At 45.7% G+C, this 22,919-nt stretch overlaps 1 protein-coding gene across 3 annotated transcripts; it reads left to right on the top strand.

The window, feature by feature from the left end:
• The first annotated feature begins 225 nt into the window (after positions 1-225).
• AIRIM (AFG2 interacting ribosome maturation factor) lies at positions 226-8,090 on the top strand. 3 transcript variants are annotated; one of them, XM_081306471.1, is made up of 5 exons: positions 226-448; positions 658-932; positions 4,997-5,176; positions 7,205-7,323; positions 7,482-8,090. In XM_081306471.1, exons 2-5 carry the CDS (start codon positions 658-660, stop codon positions 7,517-7,519), a joined length of 612 nt encoding a protein of 203 aa, XP_081162597.1. In that variant the 5' UTR covers positions 226-448; the 3' UTR covers positions 7,520-8,090. The 3 variants fall into 3 exon arrangements, with proteins under 3 accessions (XP_081162597.1, XP_081162595.1, XP_081162596.1); XM_081306469.1 differs by having other exon boundaries at positions 226-932; XM_081306470.1 differs by having other exon boundaries at positions 226-932; positions 4,997-5,172; positions 7,201-7,323.
• The last annotated feature ends 14,829 nt before the right edge of the window (positions 8,091-22,919 follow it).

A 22,919-nucleotide genomic window follows, 5' to 3' on the forward strand; every position in this document is an offset into this window, starting at 1 on the left:
CTCTCTAGCTAACCGCCACCCAATTCAAACTCAACTGCCTGCGGCTGACGAATGAGAAGTGGCCCTTTTAAGGATGGTCTCAGAACACCCAACCACAAGGAAGCTCCTCCATCAGACAGCCAATCCACAGGCAGGACTTCATTGCCCAGAAGTCATTGCGGCTTTACGGCATCTTTTCACGACTCCGTAGTCCTCGCGGGCGGGCACTTCTGAGCGGCACAGAAGGTGCGAGCCGCGGTGCTTTCCGGGTGGGTTCTCACGCTTCGATATCTGGCGGGGTTAGGGAACGCGAAAGGCAGTTTCAAAGAGAGGAGACGAGATTCCGGCTCCAGGAGCACAAGTCTCGAGGGAAGACAGGTCTTGGGCTCCGGGAATCCTCAGTCTGAAGCAGGAGACTGCCCTATTCCGAGGAGTAACTAGGACACCCGCCTGAGCGGGGGAAGCAAGGGTCCTTCACGGAGCAGCTTCCGAAGGCGAGAGGACGCCTTGGGCAGGAGCTCCTGTCCGGAGGGACTCGGAGGCCGAGAGCCGGGCCGACCTCGGGGCAGGAAGTGGCTCCCACCCGGGACCCAGCACTTCGTCTCCTGACTTGGCGCCCTGACCCTTTTTAAATTTTATTTATTTATTTTTTGCTCTTGTTTGTTTTCCCAACAGAAGATGGCTCAAGACCGGCCTTTACTTGCTGTGCAGGAGGCCCTGAAGAAGTGCTTCCCGGTGGTGGAGGAGCAGCAGGGCCTGTGGGAGAGCACCCTGCGGGACTGCTCGCCGCTCCTGGCCTCCCTCAGCAACCTGGCAGAGCAGTTGCAGGCCGCGCAAAGCGTGCGGTTCCAAGATGTGCCGGCGCTTCGGGCTTTCCCGGACTTACAGGAGCGGCTGAGGCGCAAGCAGCTGGCGGCTGGGGACGTGGTCCTGGACAAGCTAGGGGAGAGGCTGTAAGGATTCCCTCGGTGCTGTTTAGAAGGATCTTTAAACTGGGCGCTTTCAAGTAGCTTGGGTGGATCAGAAGAGTGTTTTTACTCGGGAGCATGGCATTTGAAGGTGTTTCGGCCCTTCCTTCTGTTGCGAAGGGACCACTGTCAAAAAGCCACTTTCTGGCATTTCCCTTGTCAGAAGCCAGGCATGTAGAAGCCAGCTTCTACATGCCTGGCTTCTGACAAGGGGAATGTCACAAAGGAAAAGGAGTGGAGAAGGCTTATTAGCCCTTCTCTATAGTTGTCTTTGGTAAAGGCAACAAGGAACTGGGCTTTAAGCTTAGCAGGTGCCAGAACTGAAGGTTTTACATACATTATCCATAAAGTCCTTTAATACCTCTGTGACTTAACCTCACTTCATTCCAGTTTTTGCAAGTGAGGAAATGGACTCAAGCAGGTTGCCCTTGGTCACACATCTAGTAAATAGTTGACTGGATTCCAACCCCCATCTTTTGAAAAACACAAAAGCCAGAGCTTTATTTTTTTTAAGTCCATCTTAAATATATATCTAAAATATTTACTTTTTAGTTGTAGTTGGACACAATACCTTTATTTTATTTTATTTGTATGTGGTGCTGAGTATGGAACCCATGGCCTTGTACCTGCTAGGTGGGCACTTTACTGCTGAGCCACAACCCCAGCCTATTTTATTTATTTATTTTTTGTGGTGCTTTGGATCGAACCCAGTGCCTCACACATGCTAGGCAAGCACTCTACCACTGAGCGACAACCCCAGCCCCAGAGCTCTTAACTATCATTTGTTTTGCTGTGCATTGTCTCTGTGCCCAGGAGTAGTATGTTTAAAAGCTCTGGTTTTTGTCTTTTAACTGTTTTGTCTCTCAGTAACCAATAGGTTATGGTATTGAGAAGAGACAGGCGACAGGGCATATGTGGCCTTTCTTTGACCCCAAACAAAAAAAGTTCTAGTGCATAGTGTCTGTACCATACATGAATAGGAAACTGTTATTTGTTGAAAATGCATTTTATTCTTTTGTACGCTTCTACAAAACAACATTTATTAAGCACCTGTGGGATGCCAGGCACAACAAGGTGCCGTGAAGACAACAGGGAAGCAGCCTTGAGTAGAAGAGATGTTGTGGTGTTCTAAGATAGTGAGGAGTGCAGCCTGAGGAGGGGGGAAGCCTTTAGGAGGAAGTAATGTCAAAAGCCTGCAGGATGAATTTGTGTAAAATGAGCCAAGATGTGGACATGAGTAATGTTGAAAAGAGAATAGTGGGCTGGAGCAGGGGACTGAGAGAGGAGGTTGGAGAGGTAATTAGCTCTGTTGAGCATATGATCTGTAGATGTGTCTTTTGCTTCTGGATTGAGAGGAATTTGGTGAGAAGTTGAGGCCTGGGGTTTAATCCTTAGCACTACAAAACCAGTGTGATTCATAACAGCCAAAAGGTGGAATCAATCTAAATGTTCATCAGATGAACAAATAAATTATGATAGAGCCAAACATTGAAATATTACTTGGCCATAAAAAGGAAATAAGCACCCATACATGCTACAACATGGATGAGCCCTGAAAACATTTTGCTAAGTCAAAGAAATCAGAAACAAAACATATATTGTATGATTTCATTTCTCTGAAATATCCAGAATGGACTAATCCACAGAGGTAAAAGGTAGATCAGTGCTTTCCTGGGGCCAAAAAGAAGGAGTGAATTGGAATAACTACTAATGAATTCAGGATTTCTTTGGGGGATGATAAAAATGTTCTGAAATAGGTGATAGTGATGGTTGCACAATTTGGTGAATATGTGAAAAAGTACTAAATTGTATACTTATTTTTAAAAATTATTAAACTTTAATTTTGAGAGCAGTTTTAAGTTTAGAGTGAAGTTGGGAAGTGTAGAGAATTCCCTAATGCCTTCGCCTCCACACATGTATATACTCCACTCTTACCTGTACCAATGTGGTACATTTGTTACCATCAGTGAATCTATAGTGACATGTCATTATCCCTGAAAGTCCATAACTTAACATTGGCTTTCTTGTTGATTTTGTATGTTCACTGGATTTAGAGAAATAGATAATGGCATGTATATACCATTGTAGTATACAAAGTAGTTTCATTTTAAGTTGTATGCCTTTTAAAATTTTTTTTTTTAGTTTTAGGTGGACACAGTATCTTTATTTTTATGTGGTGCTGAGGATCGAACCCAATGCCTCATGCGTGCCTCACTTGAGCCACATCCCCAGCCCCTTAAGTTGTATGCGTTTAAAGTATGGCTTGTTTCTCAATTTTATTTTTATTTTTATTTATTTATTTGTTTTGGTACCAGGGATTGAACACAGGGATGCTTAACCACTGAGCCATATCCCTAGCCCTTTTTATTTTTTATTTTAAGACAGGGTCTTGCTAAGTTGCTTAGGGCCTCACTGAGTTGCTAAAGCTGGGTTTGAACTCACAGTCCTCCTGCCTCAGCCTCTTGAGCCACTGGGATTTACAGACGTGCCACCATAAAACCAGCTTGTTTTTCAATTTTTAAAAATGGTGTATAGCTCAGTGGTAGAATGCTTAAAAAAAAACATGCATGAGGCCTGGAGTTTAATCCTTAGCACTACAAAAACAAAAGTATAAAAAATTCCCCATGAGAGCCTGCCTTCCTAGAGGCACTTGTTTTCCTTTAGATCAGTGGCTTTTAGAGTTTGACCATGACCTATAGGGTGAAATATGTTTTGTATCATGGTCCATATAAACACATGCATACATATAAACTGAAATATTCCACAAAACAATTCTATGAGTATTACACTCTGATATTTTGTCTTCTGTTCTACAAGTCACAGACTACAAGTAAGCAGATCTCACAGTATGAAAAACAGTATTTGAGAGGATCAATATTGTTTTGGGAACTTTTTACTTCAATTGATTACATATTTGTGTGTGGGTGTTGGGTTGTTATTCTGTTTTTTCATTGTGAGTCATGGTCAAACAGTTTTTTTCATTTTTTAAATTTTTATTTGTTATATATGACAGCAGAATGCATTACAATTCATAGTACACATATAGAGCACAATTTTTCATATTTCTGGTTGTTCATAAAGGGTCAAATATTTTTGAAAGACACAGTACTAGGCTGGGAAATGCCTTCTACTTTTGGAAGTTGTAGCCTTTGTCTTGATGGCTGGATCCTTTGGGGTCACTGAGGAAATAATATTTACTATAACCTAGGCCCTGCTTTAAGCACTTTATATGCATTATTGTGTTTAGTTTTTAAAATAATTTTATTCACTCATTGATTTGTGGAATAAGTGTTTGTTCTGTGTGCTAGTCTAGTTCTGTATCGTGAGCAAAACAAGCTGTTTTTATGCATGGGGGAGAATAAATAACTTTCCGCAGTAGTCTGCATCCTGAGCCCACACTTGACTGTTCAAGAATTTTCTAGAAAGGGTTAGGGAGCTTGTAGATGGGAATGGTTTGTTGCTTCAGTACCCTCTTTATTCCCTTTTCTTGTACATGGCTTGAGTCTGTGAGTAAGCATTTGCTCTCCTTAGGTTATTTATTTTGTGTGTGGGGAGGGCAGTGCTGGGGATTAAACCTAGGGCCTTACACATGCTAAATAAGCATTCTGCCTCTGAGCTTAATCCTCAGTCCATCCTTAACCCCAGAAATGTCCCTTGATCTTTACTTTCTTTGGCAACTGGGCTTATCCCACAGCTTTGAGAGCAATATAACTTCAGCTCCCCATTATAAAGTTATTTCTTAATTCTCGATCTACCTGTACCTCCAAAGCAATATCACCAATCTCCTTAGCTCATGTTCTCATTTGGGGGTAGTTTTTCTGTGAGGGGATATTTGGCAATGTCTAGAGACATTATGGTGAAGATGGTGAGAGTGTGGTTTATTTCTGTCCTCTGGTGGGTAGAGGCCAGGTGTACTGTTAAACATCCTGCATGTGTGAGGTGGCCCTCCACAAAACAGAATCACCCAATTCAAAATGTCAGAGCACCAGAATTAAGAAGGCTTGCTGCATACATTTCTCTTATTGCCTAATGCAGAGACTCTTCCACAGAGCCACCCTCCTCAAGGTGCGCGACACGGTCAGCAGCCATGTGGAGCAAGTGTTTCGGATCTATGAGCAACATGCAGACGTGGTCGGCCTTGATGCTGTTCTGCAGCCCTCGGCTGAGAGCCCTTCTGTGGCTGACATGTTGGAATGGTTGCAAGATATTGAGAGACATTATCGAAGTTCATATCCTTTGCATACATTTCAGATAAGTGTTCAGAGATATTCCAAAGTCTCTTTAATTTTCTAATCACAAGTTTGGATTCACTCTCTTTGGTTCTTGAACATGGATTCCTCTTTGATTATTCTTTATTATGATTTCTCAAGTAATTTGTAACTAGCTACTATCTGCCAGTCACTTCTGTAGGTGCTAGGAGACAGACATTAAAAAATGAAAATATAAGGAGCATTTCAGATGATGATGAGTGCTGTGGAGCATAAAGCAGGGAATGTGAAGTATGATGGTGCGTTGTGGTTTTAAATAGGGTGGTCAGAGCAGGCATCATGAGAAAAGATCGGAAGAGGGCAAGGGAGGAAGCTGTGTGGATATTTGGAGGAAGAGTATTCCAGGCAGAGGGAACATCAAATGCAAAAGCCTGAGGTAAGAGTGTGCCTGGTATGTTTAGAAAGTAGCCAGGAGGCCAGTGTGGCTAGAGCAGGGGATGAGGGGAGTCTGCTGGGAGGTGAGGTGATTGAGGAGGTGGCTGGACTTCTTAGGGCCGTGAATGTCTTTGAAAGGATTTTGGCTTTTACTTTGAGTGAAACAGAGAGCTATGAGGTTTTCAATAGAAAAGTAACAAGAAAAGATATATGTTTTTAATGTTACCATGCTGACTGTTCCAAGGAAAGAGTTGGGGTGGTGGTGGGCAAGGGTGGAAGGAGAAGATTAGTTAGTTGAAGTTCTGGCTGTTTTGTCTCCATTCTCACCTGATACCTACATCTACCTTCTGGCTTAAGTTTCTGCTTTCATTGTTGTTGCTAGTCTTGAGCTTCAGTTTTCTGTAGATGCCTCCAGCTGGATTGCTCAAGAAAATAAAAAGTCAAGCTCAAAGTTGAACTCTTCAATCTAGCTCTCAAATTCAACCCCCTTTCTTTTATTTGTAGACTCAGTGCTGTCCATTCACCTGCTCTGGAAGTGTTAGAATAGTCTTCTATCTTTTCCTCTGTTTTCTCTTTCAGTTGCAGCAGTAGTAGTGATGGTGCTAACGGTTTTAGTAATGATGCCAACAGCAGCAGGAGCAGAGTACTTAGCACGTGCTAAACTCTTTACACAGGCACTTATCAGGCACTTCAATTCTGTTTCCCTGGTGCTTTTTTTATAGTCAGGTGGCACATAACAAATTTTGATCAGCAGTGGTATCACATACCACAGAGGTCCCATAGGATTGTATCACGTGGTGACGTCAGAACTGTCTTAGTTTATGTAAGTGCACTCCAGATGTTTGCACAGGACGACATTACTTACAATGCCTTTCTCAAAACATATCCCCATCAGTAAGTGATGTGTGACTCTTTTTCTCTCTATTCCCTCTGCCACTTCCACAGTTTCTCTTTTGGATTCTTAATCACATGTAGCCTTTTGGCAGCCTTCTCTGTCTCTGACTTTTGCTCCTCTAAGTTGGCTCACTTCCTTGTATCTTCAGGAAGTCTAGTTCTGATCAGGTTGCTCATACAGCATGTGTCAGTAGCTTCTGCTGCTAGTAGGATAAAGTTCAGAATGCCTACCTTGGTCCTCGGTGTCTGTGTGTTCTGGCTCAACCCACCTTTCCTGCTATGTGCCCTACACCTGCCAGGTATGCTGGAAAGTTCGCAGTTCCCTGAAGGCACTCCACGCTTCTTCACTCCGTACCTTTGCTTATGTGTTTCCTACCAGCAAAAATGTTCCTGTGGTCCTCGAAAGTGGATGTATTTCCCCTTCAAACTTCTGCTGAGTTTGTCTTTTATGTCACTTTGCTTGTTTTTAGTTTCTACTTTTGTCCTCACAAAAGATAGTCTAGGTTTCAGGGACAGTGTTTGATTCTTGTTTTCTGGTGTCATCAAGCCATATTATTAGAGTTGATTAGAAAATATTGTGGCACAGTCTAATCCCACTCCTACCCCCAGAGAAATGTAACAATGGCTCTACATTATAGTTCCCAAAGCTTTCATGAGGTACCTTTCCCCCACTACAGCATTATTCCTTTTCTTTTTGAGCAGTCCTTAACTTCCAGGAAAGTATCTGAAGAGAAAGTATCTCTTTTCCTCCATCCAGTGGGGAGACTTGGCAGGTATCCAAGCATTGCCCAAGGCCTGGGACCAAATTTCAGCAGATGAACACCAAGATCTTGTACAAGGTACTATTTTTTTAATTCCTTCTTATTTCCTCTCCTCCTTCCCTGTGCCTCTTTGGAGACATTAGAGAGATGCCCTTGTTGTGCTCTATATCTTTATAAATCTGGTGTTTATGTTCTCTGGAGAGGTGATATGCCAGTTTTCCCTCTTCCTATTCCAGATATCCTACTGAATGTTTCCTTCTTCCTGGAAGAGTAAGGAAACTTGACGTTTATGTGGAGACCAGAAGCACCACAGTTGAAGACTGACATTGCTGCACTGTGATATTTCTAAAGAAACATCAGCATAACAACCTGACATGCTTGAAATATCAATGCCTGAAACCTAAGGACTGGGTCCTGAGAGGATTGATGGTAAATGTCTCTGGGGCTTCTCCATGCCAGACCGTGCCAAGGGTTCCTGGGCCATTGCTTGCCCTTCCTGAGGTTCAGGGCAGTGGAGGAGTTAGAAAGCAGGAAAGGCAGTACTGATAAACCTGTCTGTATCATAAGGACCAAGCAGCAGGGAGGGAAAGGACAGGAGATAAAGGGCAGAAGTCACCTGTGGCATTATCTGAAGCACCAAGTCTGACTGATACCGAATCCTGGCTTTGTGTCTGTACTTGACACCTTGAAGAATGAAAAAGAGGTTTTGATGATTTAAAGAAGTAAGGATATGGCTGGGGGGTATGGTTCAGTAGTAGAGCTTATGTTTGGCATGTTTGAACCCCTGGCTTCAATCCCCAGCACCAAAAAAATAATAATAATAATAAAAAATAAACTAAGAAGAAAAGAGAGAAGGATGACAGGTTGCAGTATTTTCTTATCAAGCGATTTCCATTACCAAAGCCTGCCACCAGGGGGAGGTGGTGCAGTATGAATTGTCTGGTTGCTTTTGTCTCGGAGAGCAGATCTGTTGCTGTTACCATCTGAGAAAAAGTAACTGGGGAAAGTGAGACTTCCAAAAAGACAGGGTGTTTTTGGCCAAAGGTGGCATCACACTTGCCACATTTGTTTGAGTTGGAGTAGCTGCAGGGGTGGGAGAGTGCCAGGACAGGCAGGTGACTGGAGTGTGGGACTGAGTGCCCTGGCCTTCATGTGTGCAGTGATTGTGTGCCTGTGGAAGTCTCATGACTGACATAAAGGGACTTAGTAAGGAGTAGAGATATTTTTCAAAATGAAAATGGCTGTTTTTTTTTTTTTATTACCATGTTTTTTAAAAAGATTGTAAGAAAACTAGGAACAATTTAAAAGGTATAAATAAATTAACTCCACCAAAGGCATTTTGGTATATGTTCCTTTAGGGGCCACTTACAATTTTTTTTTTTTAAACATGATACCATCAATATATACTGTTGTCTTTTAAAACAATATAGCATGGCATCTTTTCATATATGTAAATATACCTCAGCACAATTGTACACCATTGTATGTATCATATACCATTTTGTGAATGTTGTATCGTAAATTTTACATTTCATCTTACATTTTACATAATTTTCTAAATCTTTTGTTTTTCTACCTATAAAGGTAATACATTCTGATTATAGAAAAATTGAAGTGTTGCATAGAAATGTACTTTGTCCACTTACCAAATAACTAGTATTAATAAAATGGTATTTTATTCCTCCAGGAATTAAAAAAAAATCTGTCATATACATAATTATTATAAATAAAACTTAGAAAACATTTGGGTGTCAAATCTTATGATGGGCTTGGGGGACAGAAATGAAAGCGTCCTGGGAAGGCTTACAGTTCAAGTAGGGAAAGATTTAAAACCACTGTTTTTTCAAACTTTACCATTCGACAAGTCACTGGTATCTTGTTAAAAATTCAGATTCTCATCCTAAATACCTAGGAGGACCCAAGATTCTGCATTTCTACTGCATTCCCAGGTAATATTGTCACTGATGATCCAGGGATCAGTTGTAGATTTAAATTGCAATACTGTAACAAAAGTGTTATAGTTGAGGTAAAGAAAGAGTGCTGTGGGAGAATAGAGGTGATGACTAACCACCGTGGGATTACTTCATGGCGACAGTGACATCTGATTTAGCCTTGAGAGGAATGTTCCTTGGGGCTAGGAGAGGGGTGTAGCGCATTCCACATGGGACAGTTTAGGCAAAGGCAGCCTTTGATTAAGAATGTAAGCTAAGTCTTAATTGAAAGTTTGCTGTGTGCCTGGCATTGGGCTATGGCTTTTACCCGCTAGAACTGGCAGATGTAATCAGTTCAGTATAGCAAGTAACTAGAGTTCATAGAAGGATGAAAGAATGGCAGAAAATAAGTCTGCACAGCAGACTGGAATCAAATGCTGAAGGATCTTGAATCCTGACTCAAGAGTTTGTATTTTGACTGGGCATGGTGAAGCATACTGTAATCCTAGTATCTTGGGAGTTTAAGGCAGTAGGATTACAAATTCAAGGCCAGCCTTGGCAACTTAGCAAGACCCTGTCTCAAAAAATAAAAGGGAGTGGGGATGTAGCTCAGTGGTAGAACACCACCCTTGGGTTCAATCTCTAGTACCTACGCCCCTGGAAAAAAAATGAGGGGGAATCTGTATTTTGTTCTACACATGGGTTATGTGTTTGTGTGTATGTGTGCACGTGTGTACAATCATGTGCCATATGATGTTTCAGTCAGTTAAGGACTGCATATTGAGAGTTGCTCCATAAGATTATATCAGTGCTGGGCAAGTGGTGCATGCTTACAATCTCTGAGGCAGGAGGATTATGGCCCCATCAATTTAGGGAGGTCCTAAGCAACTCAGCAAGACCCTGTCTCAAAATAAAAACATAATGGGCTGAGGATATAGCTCAGTTGGTAAAGTGTTTGCCTTACATGCACAATGCCCTGGGTTCAATCTCTAGCACCACAAAAAAATAAAAATAACAGACAGGGCTGGGGGATGTAGCTCAGTAGTTAAAGAAAAGATTGCATCAGTGACATTCTAGTCTATTTTAGCTTGTGTAAATATACTTTATGATGTTCACACAATAAGAAAATCAACCAATGATGCATTTTTAGAATATACATTAAGCAACACAAACTGTGTCTTGTATGTATAGCTTTTAAAGCTTCATTGAAACAAGCAAAGACTAAATAGAAACAATCTTTACAGTAGTTAGTAATAACTATTATTTAAGTATAATTGTTTTCGAATTTTGTTCCATTTTTCTTCTGTTAAAATGCCGACTTTTTTAAAAGAGAATATTTTAATATTTATTTTTAGTTTTTGGTGGACACAACATCTTTATTTTATTTAAAAAAATTTTTTTATTAGTTGCTCAAAACATTACAATGAACTTGACATATCATACATTTGATTCAAATGGGGTACGTCTTTAAATAATTTTTATGTGGTGCTGAGGATCGAACCCAGCGCCCTGTGCATGCCAGGCGAGCGCTCTACAGCTTGAGCCACATCCCCAGCCCTAAATTTCCAACTTTTAAATTGTTCTTTTAAAATTCAAATTTGATGTATTTTTGAATAAGTGATACATCCACGTTGTAGAAAATCATAAAGATATGAAAGCATACTCAGTGAAAATTCTCCCACATTTACCCAATTCTCTGCCCTGGAGGCAGCCAATATTTAATGTATCCAGTGCATCCTGTGTAAGTGTGGTGCGGGTGTCCCCTACCATGCCCTCCAACTCTCCTACCTCTAGCATCCATGGCCTTGGGCCTTCCCTTCCCCTTGGCATGGGCTGGTTTGCACATTTGCATCTAATGAATAGAACACTACAAAGTGTGGTGGATGTCACTTCTGAAAATGGGTTATGAAAAAAGACTTCCATCTTGGTGCTCTCTATCTTTCTGATTACTCACCCCGAGGAAGTCAACTGGGATGCTGTGAGGCAGCCCCTGGGGTGAGAGGCTGATGCCTGCCAGCAATCTGGAAGGATCCTGGAAGGAGATCCTCCCTCCCCAAGCTGAGCCTGTAGATGGGTCCACATCCCTAGCAGACAGCTTGACCACACTCTTCCAAGGATCTGAGCCAAAGACACAGCTAAGGGGCTGGGGATGTGGCTCAAGCGGTAGCGCATTCGCCTGGCATGCGTGCGGCCCGGGTTCGATCCTCAGCACCACATACCAACAAAGATGTTGTGTCCGCCGAGAACTAAAAAATAAATATTAAAAATTCTCTCTCTCTCTCTCTCCTCTCTCACTCTCTCTTTAAAAAAAAAAAAAACAAAACACAAAGACACAGCTAAGCTGAGCTGGGATTCCTGACCCATGTAAACTGAGAATGAATGCTTAAATTGCTGTTCTGGAGTAATTTTTTCCAAAGTAGTGGATACCTAATACAGCAAATATGTTTTTGTTTTTCTCCCTCATTTTTATATGAATAGTAATGTGCTGTATGCCCAGTTTTGTACGTTTTTTTTTTAAATACTATATCTTGGAATTTGTTCTATATGAATACAATAGCTTCCTTTAAAAATTCTTTTTTTCAGTTATGGGAATGCTCTTCCACTTAGCTAAATCCCTAGCACTTTTTTAAAAAAATATTTTTTAGTTGTAGATGGACACAGTATCTTTCTTTATTTTTATGTGGTGCTGAGATTCAAACCCAGTGCCTCAACATGCTAGGCAAGTGCTCCACTACTGAGCCAAACCCCAGTCCCCCAGCACATTTATTTATTTATTTATTTATATTTCGAGACAGGGCCTTGCTAAGCTGACCTTAAACTTGGCAATCCTGCCTTAGCCTCCTGAGTCATAGAATTATAGGTGTGTACCACTGCGCCCAGCTTCATTAAAAAAAAAAAAAAAAAAAAACAGATTTACATACATTTTGCCAATGTGTGGGTATACCATTATTTATTGAACATAGTTTTCTAAGTGTCCACAGCTTATCATTGTCAGAATTTTCACTAGGGTTTGGTTCTGGTGAAAGAATCTTTTCCCCTGAACATTGTCCCCTTTCTGCCACAAAAGGCAAAAAACACCTAACACCTGCTTGAGCTTTCTGAACACACAGTTCTGCACAGGATGTGGTTCCCCTAGCACAGAGCTAACCCCCTCTTTCTTGGCAGTGGCACATGAAGTGTCCAGGGCTCTTCCAGGGCAGCTGCAACCTTGCCAGTTACTCTCCCTTCTGATCCCATAGCCAAGATGGTTGGAGTGAATCCGGGGCTGTCTGCCAGAGACTTACACTTTACCCTTTATGCCAGGGCCTGGGAGAAGAGAGCCAATCCTTAAGTGTCCTTCTGGGCACTCTCCTCCTCATCATTCCTGGAAGGCTTCTTGGTTTCTACATAGTGCAAAAGAAAGCCATTTTTCTGAAACTGGTGTCTGATGGGGCATATTGGAGCCACAGACCCAAGGACCATGATCCATATGTGTGGGAAGGGGCTGGTACCTACATTCATACCAAAGAACCCCTCATTTCTACTGCAGAGTCACTAAGAAACAGCCTTAATCCTGAGAAAAAGTGTCAGTGCAGAGAGGGATGATTGGGTAGAATAGCCCGGAAAGGTTGCCCTTCTCGGGAAGAAACTATTCTTCATAACTTTCTCATTTCTTCATACCTTTCTCTCATTGCTCAGGACATGTAGCAAGTCCCCAGTTCCAGCAGACACCTTAGCATTGCTGGGCATGGTGGTGCACGCCTGTAATCCCAGCCACTTTGGAGGCTGAAACAGGAGGATCTCAAGTTCAAGACCAGCCTCAGTAAATTAGCAAGGCTCTAAGCAACTTAGTGAAACCCTGTCTCAAAATGAAAAACAAGGGCTGGGGTTGTGGCTCAGTGGTAGAGCGCTCACCTAGCATATGCAAGGCCCTGGGTTCGATCCTCAGGACCACATAAAAAAATAAATAAAGATATTGTGTCCAACTAAAAAAATATATATTTTAAAAAAATGAAAAACAAAAAGGGCTGGGGGTGTATCTCAGTGGTTAAGAACCCCTGGGTTCAATCCTCAGTACCAAAAGAAAAAATAATGAAGTAATAATAACTATGTCTGCCACACCCACACTCATTCATTCTGAGGCCTTCTGTATGTCCAGCATGGAACTGGTCGTTGGTGATACAAAAGAACATGGTTTTGGAGGCTGAGTAGATAAGCATGCTACTTTGAGGAGGGCTGTCATGAGGGACATGCAGGTAGTGCAGAGGACAGAGCGGGTGCCTGATTCTTTTTCTGTGAGACTAGATCCCAAGTGAGACTCTCTGGTGTCTATAGATCAAGTCATGGAGACAGGGACAGCACGGGCCGTCTACCATCCTGTGAGCAGGGAGCAGCTCATCCCTGTTATGGCTCTTCTGCTGATTGAAACGTGCAGAGTGGTTCTTAATTTGCACAGAAATCCCAGACTAATAAATCCACTACTCAATTGCAATCCCCACAGTGCGTTTATAGGCAGCAGCTGACTTTTATCAGCTAGTTTGTTCTTTCATATAAGCAGAGTTTTATGAGGGTCTCCTGAGCTGGCTTGTAACGTGATGAAACGTCTGCAAAACTCTGCCATAAATCCCCGGCACCTGCCAAGCAGAGGATGCTGTTCTCCAGGCACATTTTGTCCAGCTGGCGGCTCTGTCCCCTTGCCCAGTTTGCATTTTTGCACTTGTCTCTTTAAACTTGGATTTGTTTTTCAGCTCTCTGCGGCCTCTTTAAAGGCAACTGAAAAATGAGGGTTAGGAAAAAGGAACTAGAAAGTTACATCTGTGCTAAAAATTACCCCTGGCTCATGTTGCTCTGAAAGCTGGTTTTGATCCCACTGCTGAAACAGACATCAGGCTTCCCAGCCACACGAACTCCAGGACAGGGACCTAGAGGACAGTGCCAACAGAGCCCATTATTGTTACTTTGATTCTTTTCTTGGCCATCACCCTTTGTACTTGCCAAAGGCCCCTACCCTTGGTTGTCAGTTCCATAAATTAAAGGAACAGCTTGAGAGGCCTCTTGCCCAGATGGTCTCCAAGTGTGACATCGTTTCCCAGCATTGAGAGCTCCCCAAACTCAGAGATGAAGTTTACATCCTCCAAAATGGGCAAGACCTAGACTCTGGGAGGCTGCTGGCTGGCTGAGGCCTGGGGACCTGTGAAAGCTACCAATGCCTTGGAGGAGCATGCTCTCACTCTAGGAAAGGGTGCGTGTGGCTCCAGGTTGTGCCTCTAGTAATTTGCTTGTGTTTCTGGGTTCCCTTCACTTTGGTCAGGAGACGGCTAAGCCAGAAGACTCCTGTCTTCTGCTGCCCTCCGGTGGCCTCATCCCTTGGTTGGCTTCATGGGCACGTAGCCCATGCTTGCAAGGGTTCCTGAGCTTGGTTTTTGATTCTGTGCTGTTGTCCTCCTGAAATTCATAATAGTTTTAAACAGGGGACCAGATTTTCACTTTGCACGACTGTGTAAATCATGTTGCCAGTTCTGCTCTGCTTTCCTCTGGTTCTGCTGCATGTAGCTAAGCAGGCAGAACTATAGGCAGACCCTCTCTCCTCCAAGTCCAAGTCTGAGCCACACAGAGCAGGTTACTTGGCTGTCAATGAGAGAAATCTGGCCTTCCCCACTCCCAGAGTTTCCTCTTTACCCAATCTTCTGGTAACATTCAAACCCTATTATGTGACATTATCTCTACAGGCCCTAAAGAGGTGTCTGCCAGTCCCAACTCATTGAGTCATCAGCAGCTCCTGGCCCCTTCTTAGCATTTTCCAGAAAAGACTTCTAGTTAATGCACTCTGCTTGAAGTAGGCTGCCTGTCCCTGTGGAGGGCCTGGGGTCTCGGCCAGAGAAAACAGCCCTCACTCCACCTTGAAGGCAAGACATTGGTCTCTGCTATAAGAAGAGAGAACTAGGGGCTGGGGGTGTGGCTCAAGCGGTAGTGTGCTCACCTGGCATGTGTGCTGCCCGGGTTCGATCCTCAGCACCACATACCAACAAAGATGTTGTGTCCACGAAAACTAAAAAAATAATAAATATTAAAAAATTCAAAAGAAGAGGGAGCTACCTTTTTCCAAGCCTGATTCAAACATCCTCTCCTCCATGGCACCTTGTCTTATTTCCCTAGTCAAAATAACCCTTCCTCGGGGCTGGGGCTGGGGCTGGGGCTGGGGCTGGGGCTGGGGCTGGGGCCTAGCAGTAGTGCACTTGCCTGGCATGTGTGAGGCACTGGGTTCGATTCTCACACTACACATAAATAAATAAAATAAAGGTCTATTGACAACTAAAAAATATATGTTTTTAAATAATGACCCTTTCTTGGCCTGTTACTTGTATTTCTTGATCATTTTTTATGTTTTCGTGCCCATCCTTACATCCCTGCCAGCTAAAGGACTCAGCCCATCTGGAAATTGAACCAGGTAGTAGAACTGGCACAGAGATCCAGAGACATCAGAGTGGCGTGGAGAAGGTGGACCCTGCTGTGTGTGTGTGTGGGGGGGGGCAGTGATGGCTTTGGCAGAACCGTCTGGCTGCTGAGGGCTGAGACTTCTAGGAAAGTGACGATGTCCTGGAATGACCACAAACTTTGGCATAAGCCTGACTCTACCTTAGGACTGTGGGCCTTGGGCTTTACCTCTCTTACCTGTAACGTGAAGGTAATAATACCTGACTCATTGAGCTATTGTGAAAATGAAATGAGCTGATTCATTCAAAGCCCCACACCCAGCAGGTTCTTAATTAGAGTTTTTTTTGTTTTTTGTTTTTGCTGGTTGGTTGGTTTGTTGGTTGGTACTGGGATTGAACTTGGGGGCACTTATCCACTGAGCCCCAGCCCCAGCCCTATTTTGTATTTTATTTAGAAACAGGGTCTCAACTGAGTTGCTTAGCGCCTCTCTTTTGCTGGAGGCTGGCTTTGAACTCTAGATCCTCCTGCCTCAGCCTCCTGAGCCACTGGGATTATAGGTGTGCACCACCACACCTGGCTTAATGATAGGTTTTATCTTCCTGCTGGAGGACTTGGGGATAAGGCCCATTTGCTCCTCTGTCAGGTACCTGCTGGGCTCAGGGTGAGTTCCCTGACTGCCTGTGCCTCAGCGCTAGGCTGCCTGGTGGAGGTGAAAGAGAGGAGAGGGCCACCCATCCCCAATGGCAAAGAGCCACAGGCCAGACTGGGCAGAGCATCATCCCTGCCCCAATCCCGCGCGGCAGACCAGAGCCACCCGGCATTGCCACACCAGCGGAAGTGGTGGTTGCTGTCTTAGCCAAACCCTAGGACTGTGGAGACAGCCCTGACTGGGCTCAGTCACCACATCAAGGACCAGCTCCACCCTCCTCTCAGCCTCCCTCCCACCTCAGGCTTCCCCACCTCCCTCCTTCCCAGAGAAGCCAGGGCGTAACCTCTCCTAGGCCTGGTAGACCACAACCCTCTGTGGCGGCTGCTGTGTGGTAGAGAAAGTCCCGGGCAGGGAGTCGGGACATCTGGGTTCCTGACCCAGCTCTGCCACTCAGCCCTGTGGGGCCTGCACATATGACTTGACCTTCCTGGGCTCAACATCTTCATTAAAAAACAAAACAAACAAATAAACAAACAAAAAACCCACAAACACAAAGGGGACTTGTAGGCAAAAGTTTTGAATTAATAGCTTAATAACAGGTTTTATCTGCTGTAAAAATGAACTGGGCTAATATACATTAAAACGTGTTAAACAGGGCTGGGGCTATAGCTCAGCTGGTAGAGCACTTGCCTCACATGCACAAGGCCCTGGGTTCAATCCGCAGCACCACAAAAAAGAAATGTTAAACAAAATCATTCAAATGTAAGTGGTTTTCTTCTGAGAAGCAGCAGGGTGAAAGGGAAAGAAGGATTTGGGAATCTATGAGAATCCTCTGAGTGCCATTTACCAAGTGGGTTCTCTGTTTCATTCTTACACCTAGTGCTTTCTATCCATTATAACAACCCTGTGAACATTTCCCTTGTCTTACAGATAAAGATGCAGGTTGTAGAAGGTCACGTGAATTCCCCAAGGTCACATCTGAGATTTTTACACTTACTGGATTCCAGGCAAATCGCATAACCCCCTGTGCCTCAGTTTCCCCCCGGTGCAGTGGAGGCCATTTCCTGCTCTGGGAACCCCTGGAATGAAATGAGCCCTGGTGAGGAAAGCACCTGGCAAGGGCTAGGTGCTGTTGGGAGCCAGCAGCCTCTGCGAGGTGGCTGACTGCAGCCTTTCCAGGGGAGCAGCTGTTCTCAGCACTGGCCTGAGGTTCCCTGAAGCAGGCAGAGTTCTGGTGACAGTGTGTGAGGGAAGCACTGCCCAGGTAGGACACAGATGGGTCGTTTTCCGACTACACTTCGAGGTGAGGCTGGCCTTGGGAGCCTCCCCTGGGCCCAGGGCAATCTGGGAACAGGCCTCATTTTTTTCTCTCTGTGTTCACTGAAACCACCATCATTCCCTAGGAGTTGCTAAAGATCAGAATTGTCATCATTGTCCCCCAGGAGTTGCCAAAGCACAGAATTGTCATCATCTTCTGCAGAAGTTGCCAAAGCCCCAGAGTTGGGCATCACAGCATGGGGAAGTATCCCCAGGGCAGGGAGCTCTACAGACGTGTTTGTGACAGTAACCTGTGCAAGCGCGGGTCCCTTCCTTTGATCTGAGGCCCAGGACTGAGGAGGGTAGTTTCCACTCTAACAGCTTCCTCAACTAGTTGCCCCAGGGCCTGGCTGCCCTGTCCAGCAGGAGACAGGCAAGACTCCGTGTTGTCACCATTTCCATCCCATGGAACTCTGACCTAGTGAGGAGTGAACAGTTTCTCCATCAGTGAGGATTGAAGAATCCAGACAAGAGGTTTTTGTTCTTGGCTACACGCTGGTCTCATTTGGGGAACTTCATAAAACCCTAATGCCTAGAGCCAGGCGCAGTGGTGCACGCCTATAATCCCAGCGACTTGAGAGGCTGGTTCAGGAGGATCACAAGTTTAACCTCAGCAACTTAGCAAGATCTTCAGCAACTTATGAGACTCTTTTTCAAAATAAGAAATAAAAAGGCTAAGGATGTAGCTTGATGCTAAAGCATCTCTGGGTTCAATCCCCAGTACCAAAAAAAACAAAAACAAAAACAAAAACAAAAAAACTGATGCCTGGGTGGACGCAGGCTCACCCCTAGATTCTGGTATATTTGGCGGGGATGCAGGAATTGTAAAATCCCCCCAGTGAATTCAATATTCAGTGATGGCTAAGAGCAACTGCTTTAATGTAATTCACTCATTTAAAAAATGCTTTGGGTGTCTACTGTGTGTCAGATACTATGCTGGGCTCTGAGGTGAACAAATGAGAGACGTTCCAGATGGCGACGAGTGCTACACGTAATGCACATGGAAGTGGAAACGCTGGGGGAGGGTAGCAGGGGCTAGCAAGGCTTTCTGAGGAGGTGACATTTGCATGAGGTGACACCTATATTGAAGCCAATGAGTAGAATGTGCCATTATCCAGTGCATTAGGTGTCCCAAGTGTCATCTGGGTTCTCCAAGACCCTGTTGGGGGATCTGCAATTTCTTATAACATTAAGATACCATGTGTCTTCTCTGCTCTCCATGTTTAGAGTTTTCAATTACCTTGCGGTAAGTGTGCATGATGTCACCACTCTGACAGCTAAAGGGATGTGTGATTGTGTGTTATAGTGTTTTCCGATTTTTTGGCAAATAGTGACGTGTCTAACCCACATCAACACAGACTGTTTGGAGTCCTCAGTTTTTAAGAGAGTGTAACGAAGTCCTGAGAACAAAAGGTTGGGGAATCGCTGATCCACCAGGGGAGCTTTCCAGAAGGTCTCAAGGTGGGAACTAGCTTGGTGTGTTTAGGAAAGAGCAGGAAGGCAGGGGACTGGAGCCAAGAGAGAAAGGGCGCAGAGGCAGACAAGGTTGGGGGCAGAGACAGGCATGCAGGGACCCAGAGGCAGGACCGGCTTGCAGCTGAGGAAGAACTATGTCCTACTAGGGAGAAGTAAATAAGCAAAGGGAACAGGTGACTTTAGAGGAGATGAGTGCTACAAAGAACACGGAGGTAGAAATGGGATAGAAGGACTTGTGGAGGGGGTGAGAAGGCAGAGAGGCTCTTATCTCACCCTTTCCAGGTGTGAGATAGGAGACTGAACCAGGAGAGATGGAAGGAGGCCAACGCTATTTGGAAGGTTGGAGAGCAGGACCTGGAGATGCACTGCATGTCAGGAGAGGTCAGGAGGTGGCTCCTGGTTGCTAGGTAGGGTTGTGGTCAAAAGGCTGGATGAGTTTTATTTTTTTATTTTATTTTTTTAAAATTTTTTTCTGTTGCACATGGACACAATGCCTTTATTTTGTTTATTTATTTTTATGTGGTGCTTAGGTTTGAACCCAGTGCCTCACACATGCTAGGCAACTGCTCTACCACTGAGCCACAACCCCAGCCCTTTTTTTTTTTTTTTTAAAGAGGAGAGAGAGAGAGAGAGAGAGAACAAGAGAGAGACAGAGAGAGGGGCCCAGCAGGAGGGAGTTTTTTTTTTAATATTTATTTATTTATTAGTTATTGGCGGACACAACATCTTTGTTGGTATGTGGTGCTGGAGGATCGAACCCGGGCCGCACACATTCCAGGCGGGCGTGCTACTGGTTGAGCCACATCCCCAGCCCTGGATGAGTTTTAAGGTGGATGGGAAGAGACCAAATATGTCTGGGGTGGGGACTTCCGGCTTCTGGATAGACAGATTTGGAGGTCACTAGATAAGTGAGTGCTGGGATGAGAACTTGCGCCTAGGGAAGAAAAGGCATCTGCAACCTTTCCTGGGGGAGCCTGACTTGTGTCATGTGTCCTGAGAACATGGGGAAAGGGTCCCCAGGGGCACTGGAAGGTAGTGGGGGAGCCAAAGAAGGAGAGAGTTTCAGGAAGGAGGGGAGGATCTGGGATGACAGGCGTGCCCAGGGGTCACGCAGCCTCTGAAGCTTCTCGAGGGTAGGAGGAGGGTAGGAGCGGAAGCCAGTTTGCTAAGGGCTGAGGGGTGAGGAGACGAGGCTGTGGGAGTGGTGAGTGTCGGACAAGAGGGAAAGAGAGAAGCGACTCCGAAGCAGATGCCGAAGGGCATTTTGGGATGGAGACTCGGAACCTCCCCTGTAGCCTGAGCGGTAGGAGACTGGCAGGTACGAGAAGCCATGGTTGGTGGCACAGAGTTGCAGAGCCCAGGGAGATCCTGGCTCAGGACCAGGAGAGGGACAAGGAGCACAGCGACAGTGAGTTTGAGGGACAGGAGCACGGGCTGGGTGGCAGGGAGGAGGCAAAGTCACTTGCTCAGGGGGACCAGCAAGGCACCAGGAAAGGTCACCAGGGCTGCCAGACAACAAAGCTTCCGGGCTCACCGGCAAGCCTGAGCTCGGGAGTCTGCGTCCCCTCTGTGACCTGGTGGACTCAGACTTTCAGCAGCGATTCCCCTCAAAGCGCCCCTCCTTGCCTTCCTCAAGTGTTCCCATAATAGCAGGGAAAGGACAGGAGAAGGGTGGGAACGGACATCGTGGCTTGATGGAGGGAAACATGCTGAGGGCAAAGCCACCCGGACACATCCAGCCTGACCCCTGGGCAGCCACGCCTGACAGACCTCCTCCCCCTCGCCACGTGGGTTCCTCTCTCCCACCGTCCACCCGGGCTCGTGAGCCTTGATTCCTCCTGATTGTTTGCCACCCCATGCCCCAAACATATCTGTCCTCAAGAGGGTGGTATTTTCCGCACCTCTCCTGAGTCTGCCCTCTTCCTCCTCTCCCACCGCCTGACCAACTGCTGACTTGCGTCTCAGTCTCTCCCCTTCCAGCCCACCCTTTGCCAAGAGAATCAACCTAACCCAGGAGTCCATCCATGCTGTCCTCTCTCCCCTGAAGCTTCCCAAATCCCCAGAGTCTGCAGGAAGTCCTCAGCATGGTGCTCAAGGACCCTCATGAGTCCGACACCTCCCCTTCACCTTCCAGCTCTCCTGGGGTCTCTTTGCCATGCCATGGGGGTCTCCTCCTTCTGTTCCCAGGGAGGGTATATCCACCTGTAGTGGCTCAGTTTCAATGTCACCTCCTCCATGAAGTTTTCCTTGACTACCCAGGCCAAGCCATGTCCCTCGTCTGAGTCCCTGTAGTTCCATGGACACCAGGATGACAGTTCCATCCCGTTTGGGGACAGCTGGCCATCTCTTTTCCCCGGCCTGTTCACACCTCCAGCACAGGGGTCAGGTTTCTCTGTGTGTCCCAGCCAGGAACAGGGTTTGGGTCCTCGTGGATGCTGAAATGAATGAGTGAAATGATTTATTAATATTCTCACAGGCCCTGTGTCTTGTTGTAGCTGTCTCCTTAAATTAAAAAAAAAAAAAATGTTATCTGTTTTTATACAATCCAAAAACTGAATAAGGATTTAAGGCCCAGGGAAGGGGGCTTTTCAGTGCTTGTGGACAAGGCCCTGGTCTCTCTGGAGTGTGCAGAGGACCGCTGGCAGCTTGCTTCCTGGGCGCCCCTGTAGAAGTCCTCCTTGAGGCCTTTAGGCAGGACCCTGCAGTTGGGCCTCTGGACAAACCAGGACCAAGAAACAATGACGGCCAGGAGGCCCGAGAGAGGCAGCAATCACTCAGCCGCCCAGCCTGGCACAAATCTGCCCTGCCCCGAGGCAGGGGCTGCACGGAATGAACCCAGCTCCAAGAGGCCCTGGCTCCCCGAGCCTTCGTGACAGCCCAGAGAGTCACAATGGTTGTGCATAGTCACATCTGCAGGTAATTTCTTCATCCATCTGCATTGAAATGGAACCCATTCAATTCATTAGAACAACACCCTCTGTCCCAGTGCCATCTCTCAGGCAGGAGGGGCCGCTGGTCCCCTGGAGAGCTCATTGCTCAGCCTCTGCCTCGGAACTGCCTGTCTCCTAGAGGCTCTAACAGCATTAGGATTGACCATGAGGTCAGCGAGCATGCTTGTTACAGGGGCCTGGCCTGCAGCCCCCTGGGTGCGTGCGCAAGGAGCTCCCAGGCCGTGCTGCCTGACATTTGCAATCATTTAATGGGAATAAGTTCCATCTTTGAGCTCTGCTCAGCCTTTCATAACAACAGCCAAACTGTCCACCCTGGACAGGACATAAATCCTGTTGGCAAGTCATCGGGCCAGCTCTCCTCCTGCAGCTGCTTCTTTCCCGGACTTTGCCTGGGTAAAGCTGTTTGCACCCAATTCGGGAAAGATCCCCAGGAACTGATGGGGTGCTGGGAGAAAGAGCGCATTACTAAAAGTCAGATTCCAGTAGCTTCCAGGCTGGGCAGGATCCTTAACCCTGAACTGCAGTTTTCCTCCTAGTGGATGATTGGTACCTATTTCTCTTAAGGATTCTAAGAATTAAAGGCCCTGGCTATACTTGACACCCTCAGATACTCAGAGAGTGCTTCTTGGCATCCCGCTTGTACTAGCTGTGTGACCTTGGATGAGATACACAGTTTCTCTGTGCTTCGATTTCCTCATCTGTCAAAGGCCATCTCACGTGGCGGTTGAGCGGCTTAAGTGAAGCCACACGTGTCGCGATGAGAATAGTCTAGCCCGTGGCGAGCAAGCATCTCAAGATGTTAGGCATCATCACTGTCACTCCTCTAGAATGTGCTGCGGGAGAAGGGCCTGGCGAGTACTTGCTGTGGGTGGCTTGGAGGGCCACCCTGGTCGGGTCCTTAGCCGAGGCAGATTGCAGTTTTGAAGGAGAAAGTGG

Source organism: Spermophilus citellus (genome assembly GCF_964194105.1).
Source record: "Spermophilus citellus genome assembly, chromosome: 9".
NCBI lineage: Eukaryota > Metazoa > Chordata > Mammalia > Rodentia > Sciuridae > Spermophilus > Spermophilus citellus.

Coding starts and splice junctions, on each gene's coding strand:
- AIRIM (XM_081306469.1), top strand. CDS start 658: ATGGCTCAAGACCGGCCTTTACTTGCTGTGCAGGAGGCCCTGAAGAAG. Junction 933..4,996: donor GACAAGCTAGGGGAGAGGCT/GTAAGGATTCCC, acceptor ACTCTTCCACAG/AGCCACCCTCCTCAAGGTGC. Junction 5,177..7,204: donor GAGAGACATTATCGAAGTTC/ATATCCTTTGCA, acceptor ACTTCCAGGAAA/GTATCTGAAGAGAAAGTATC.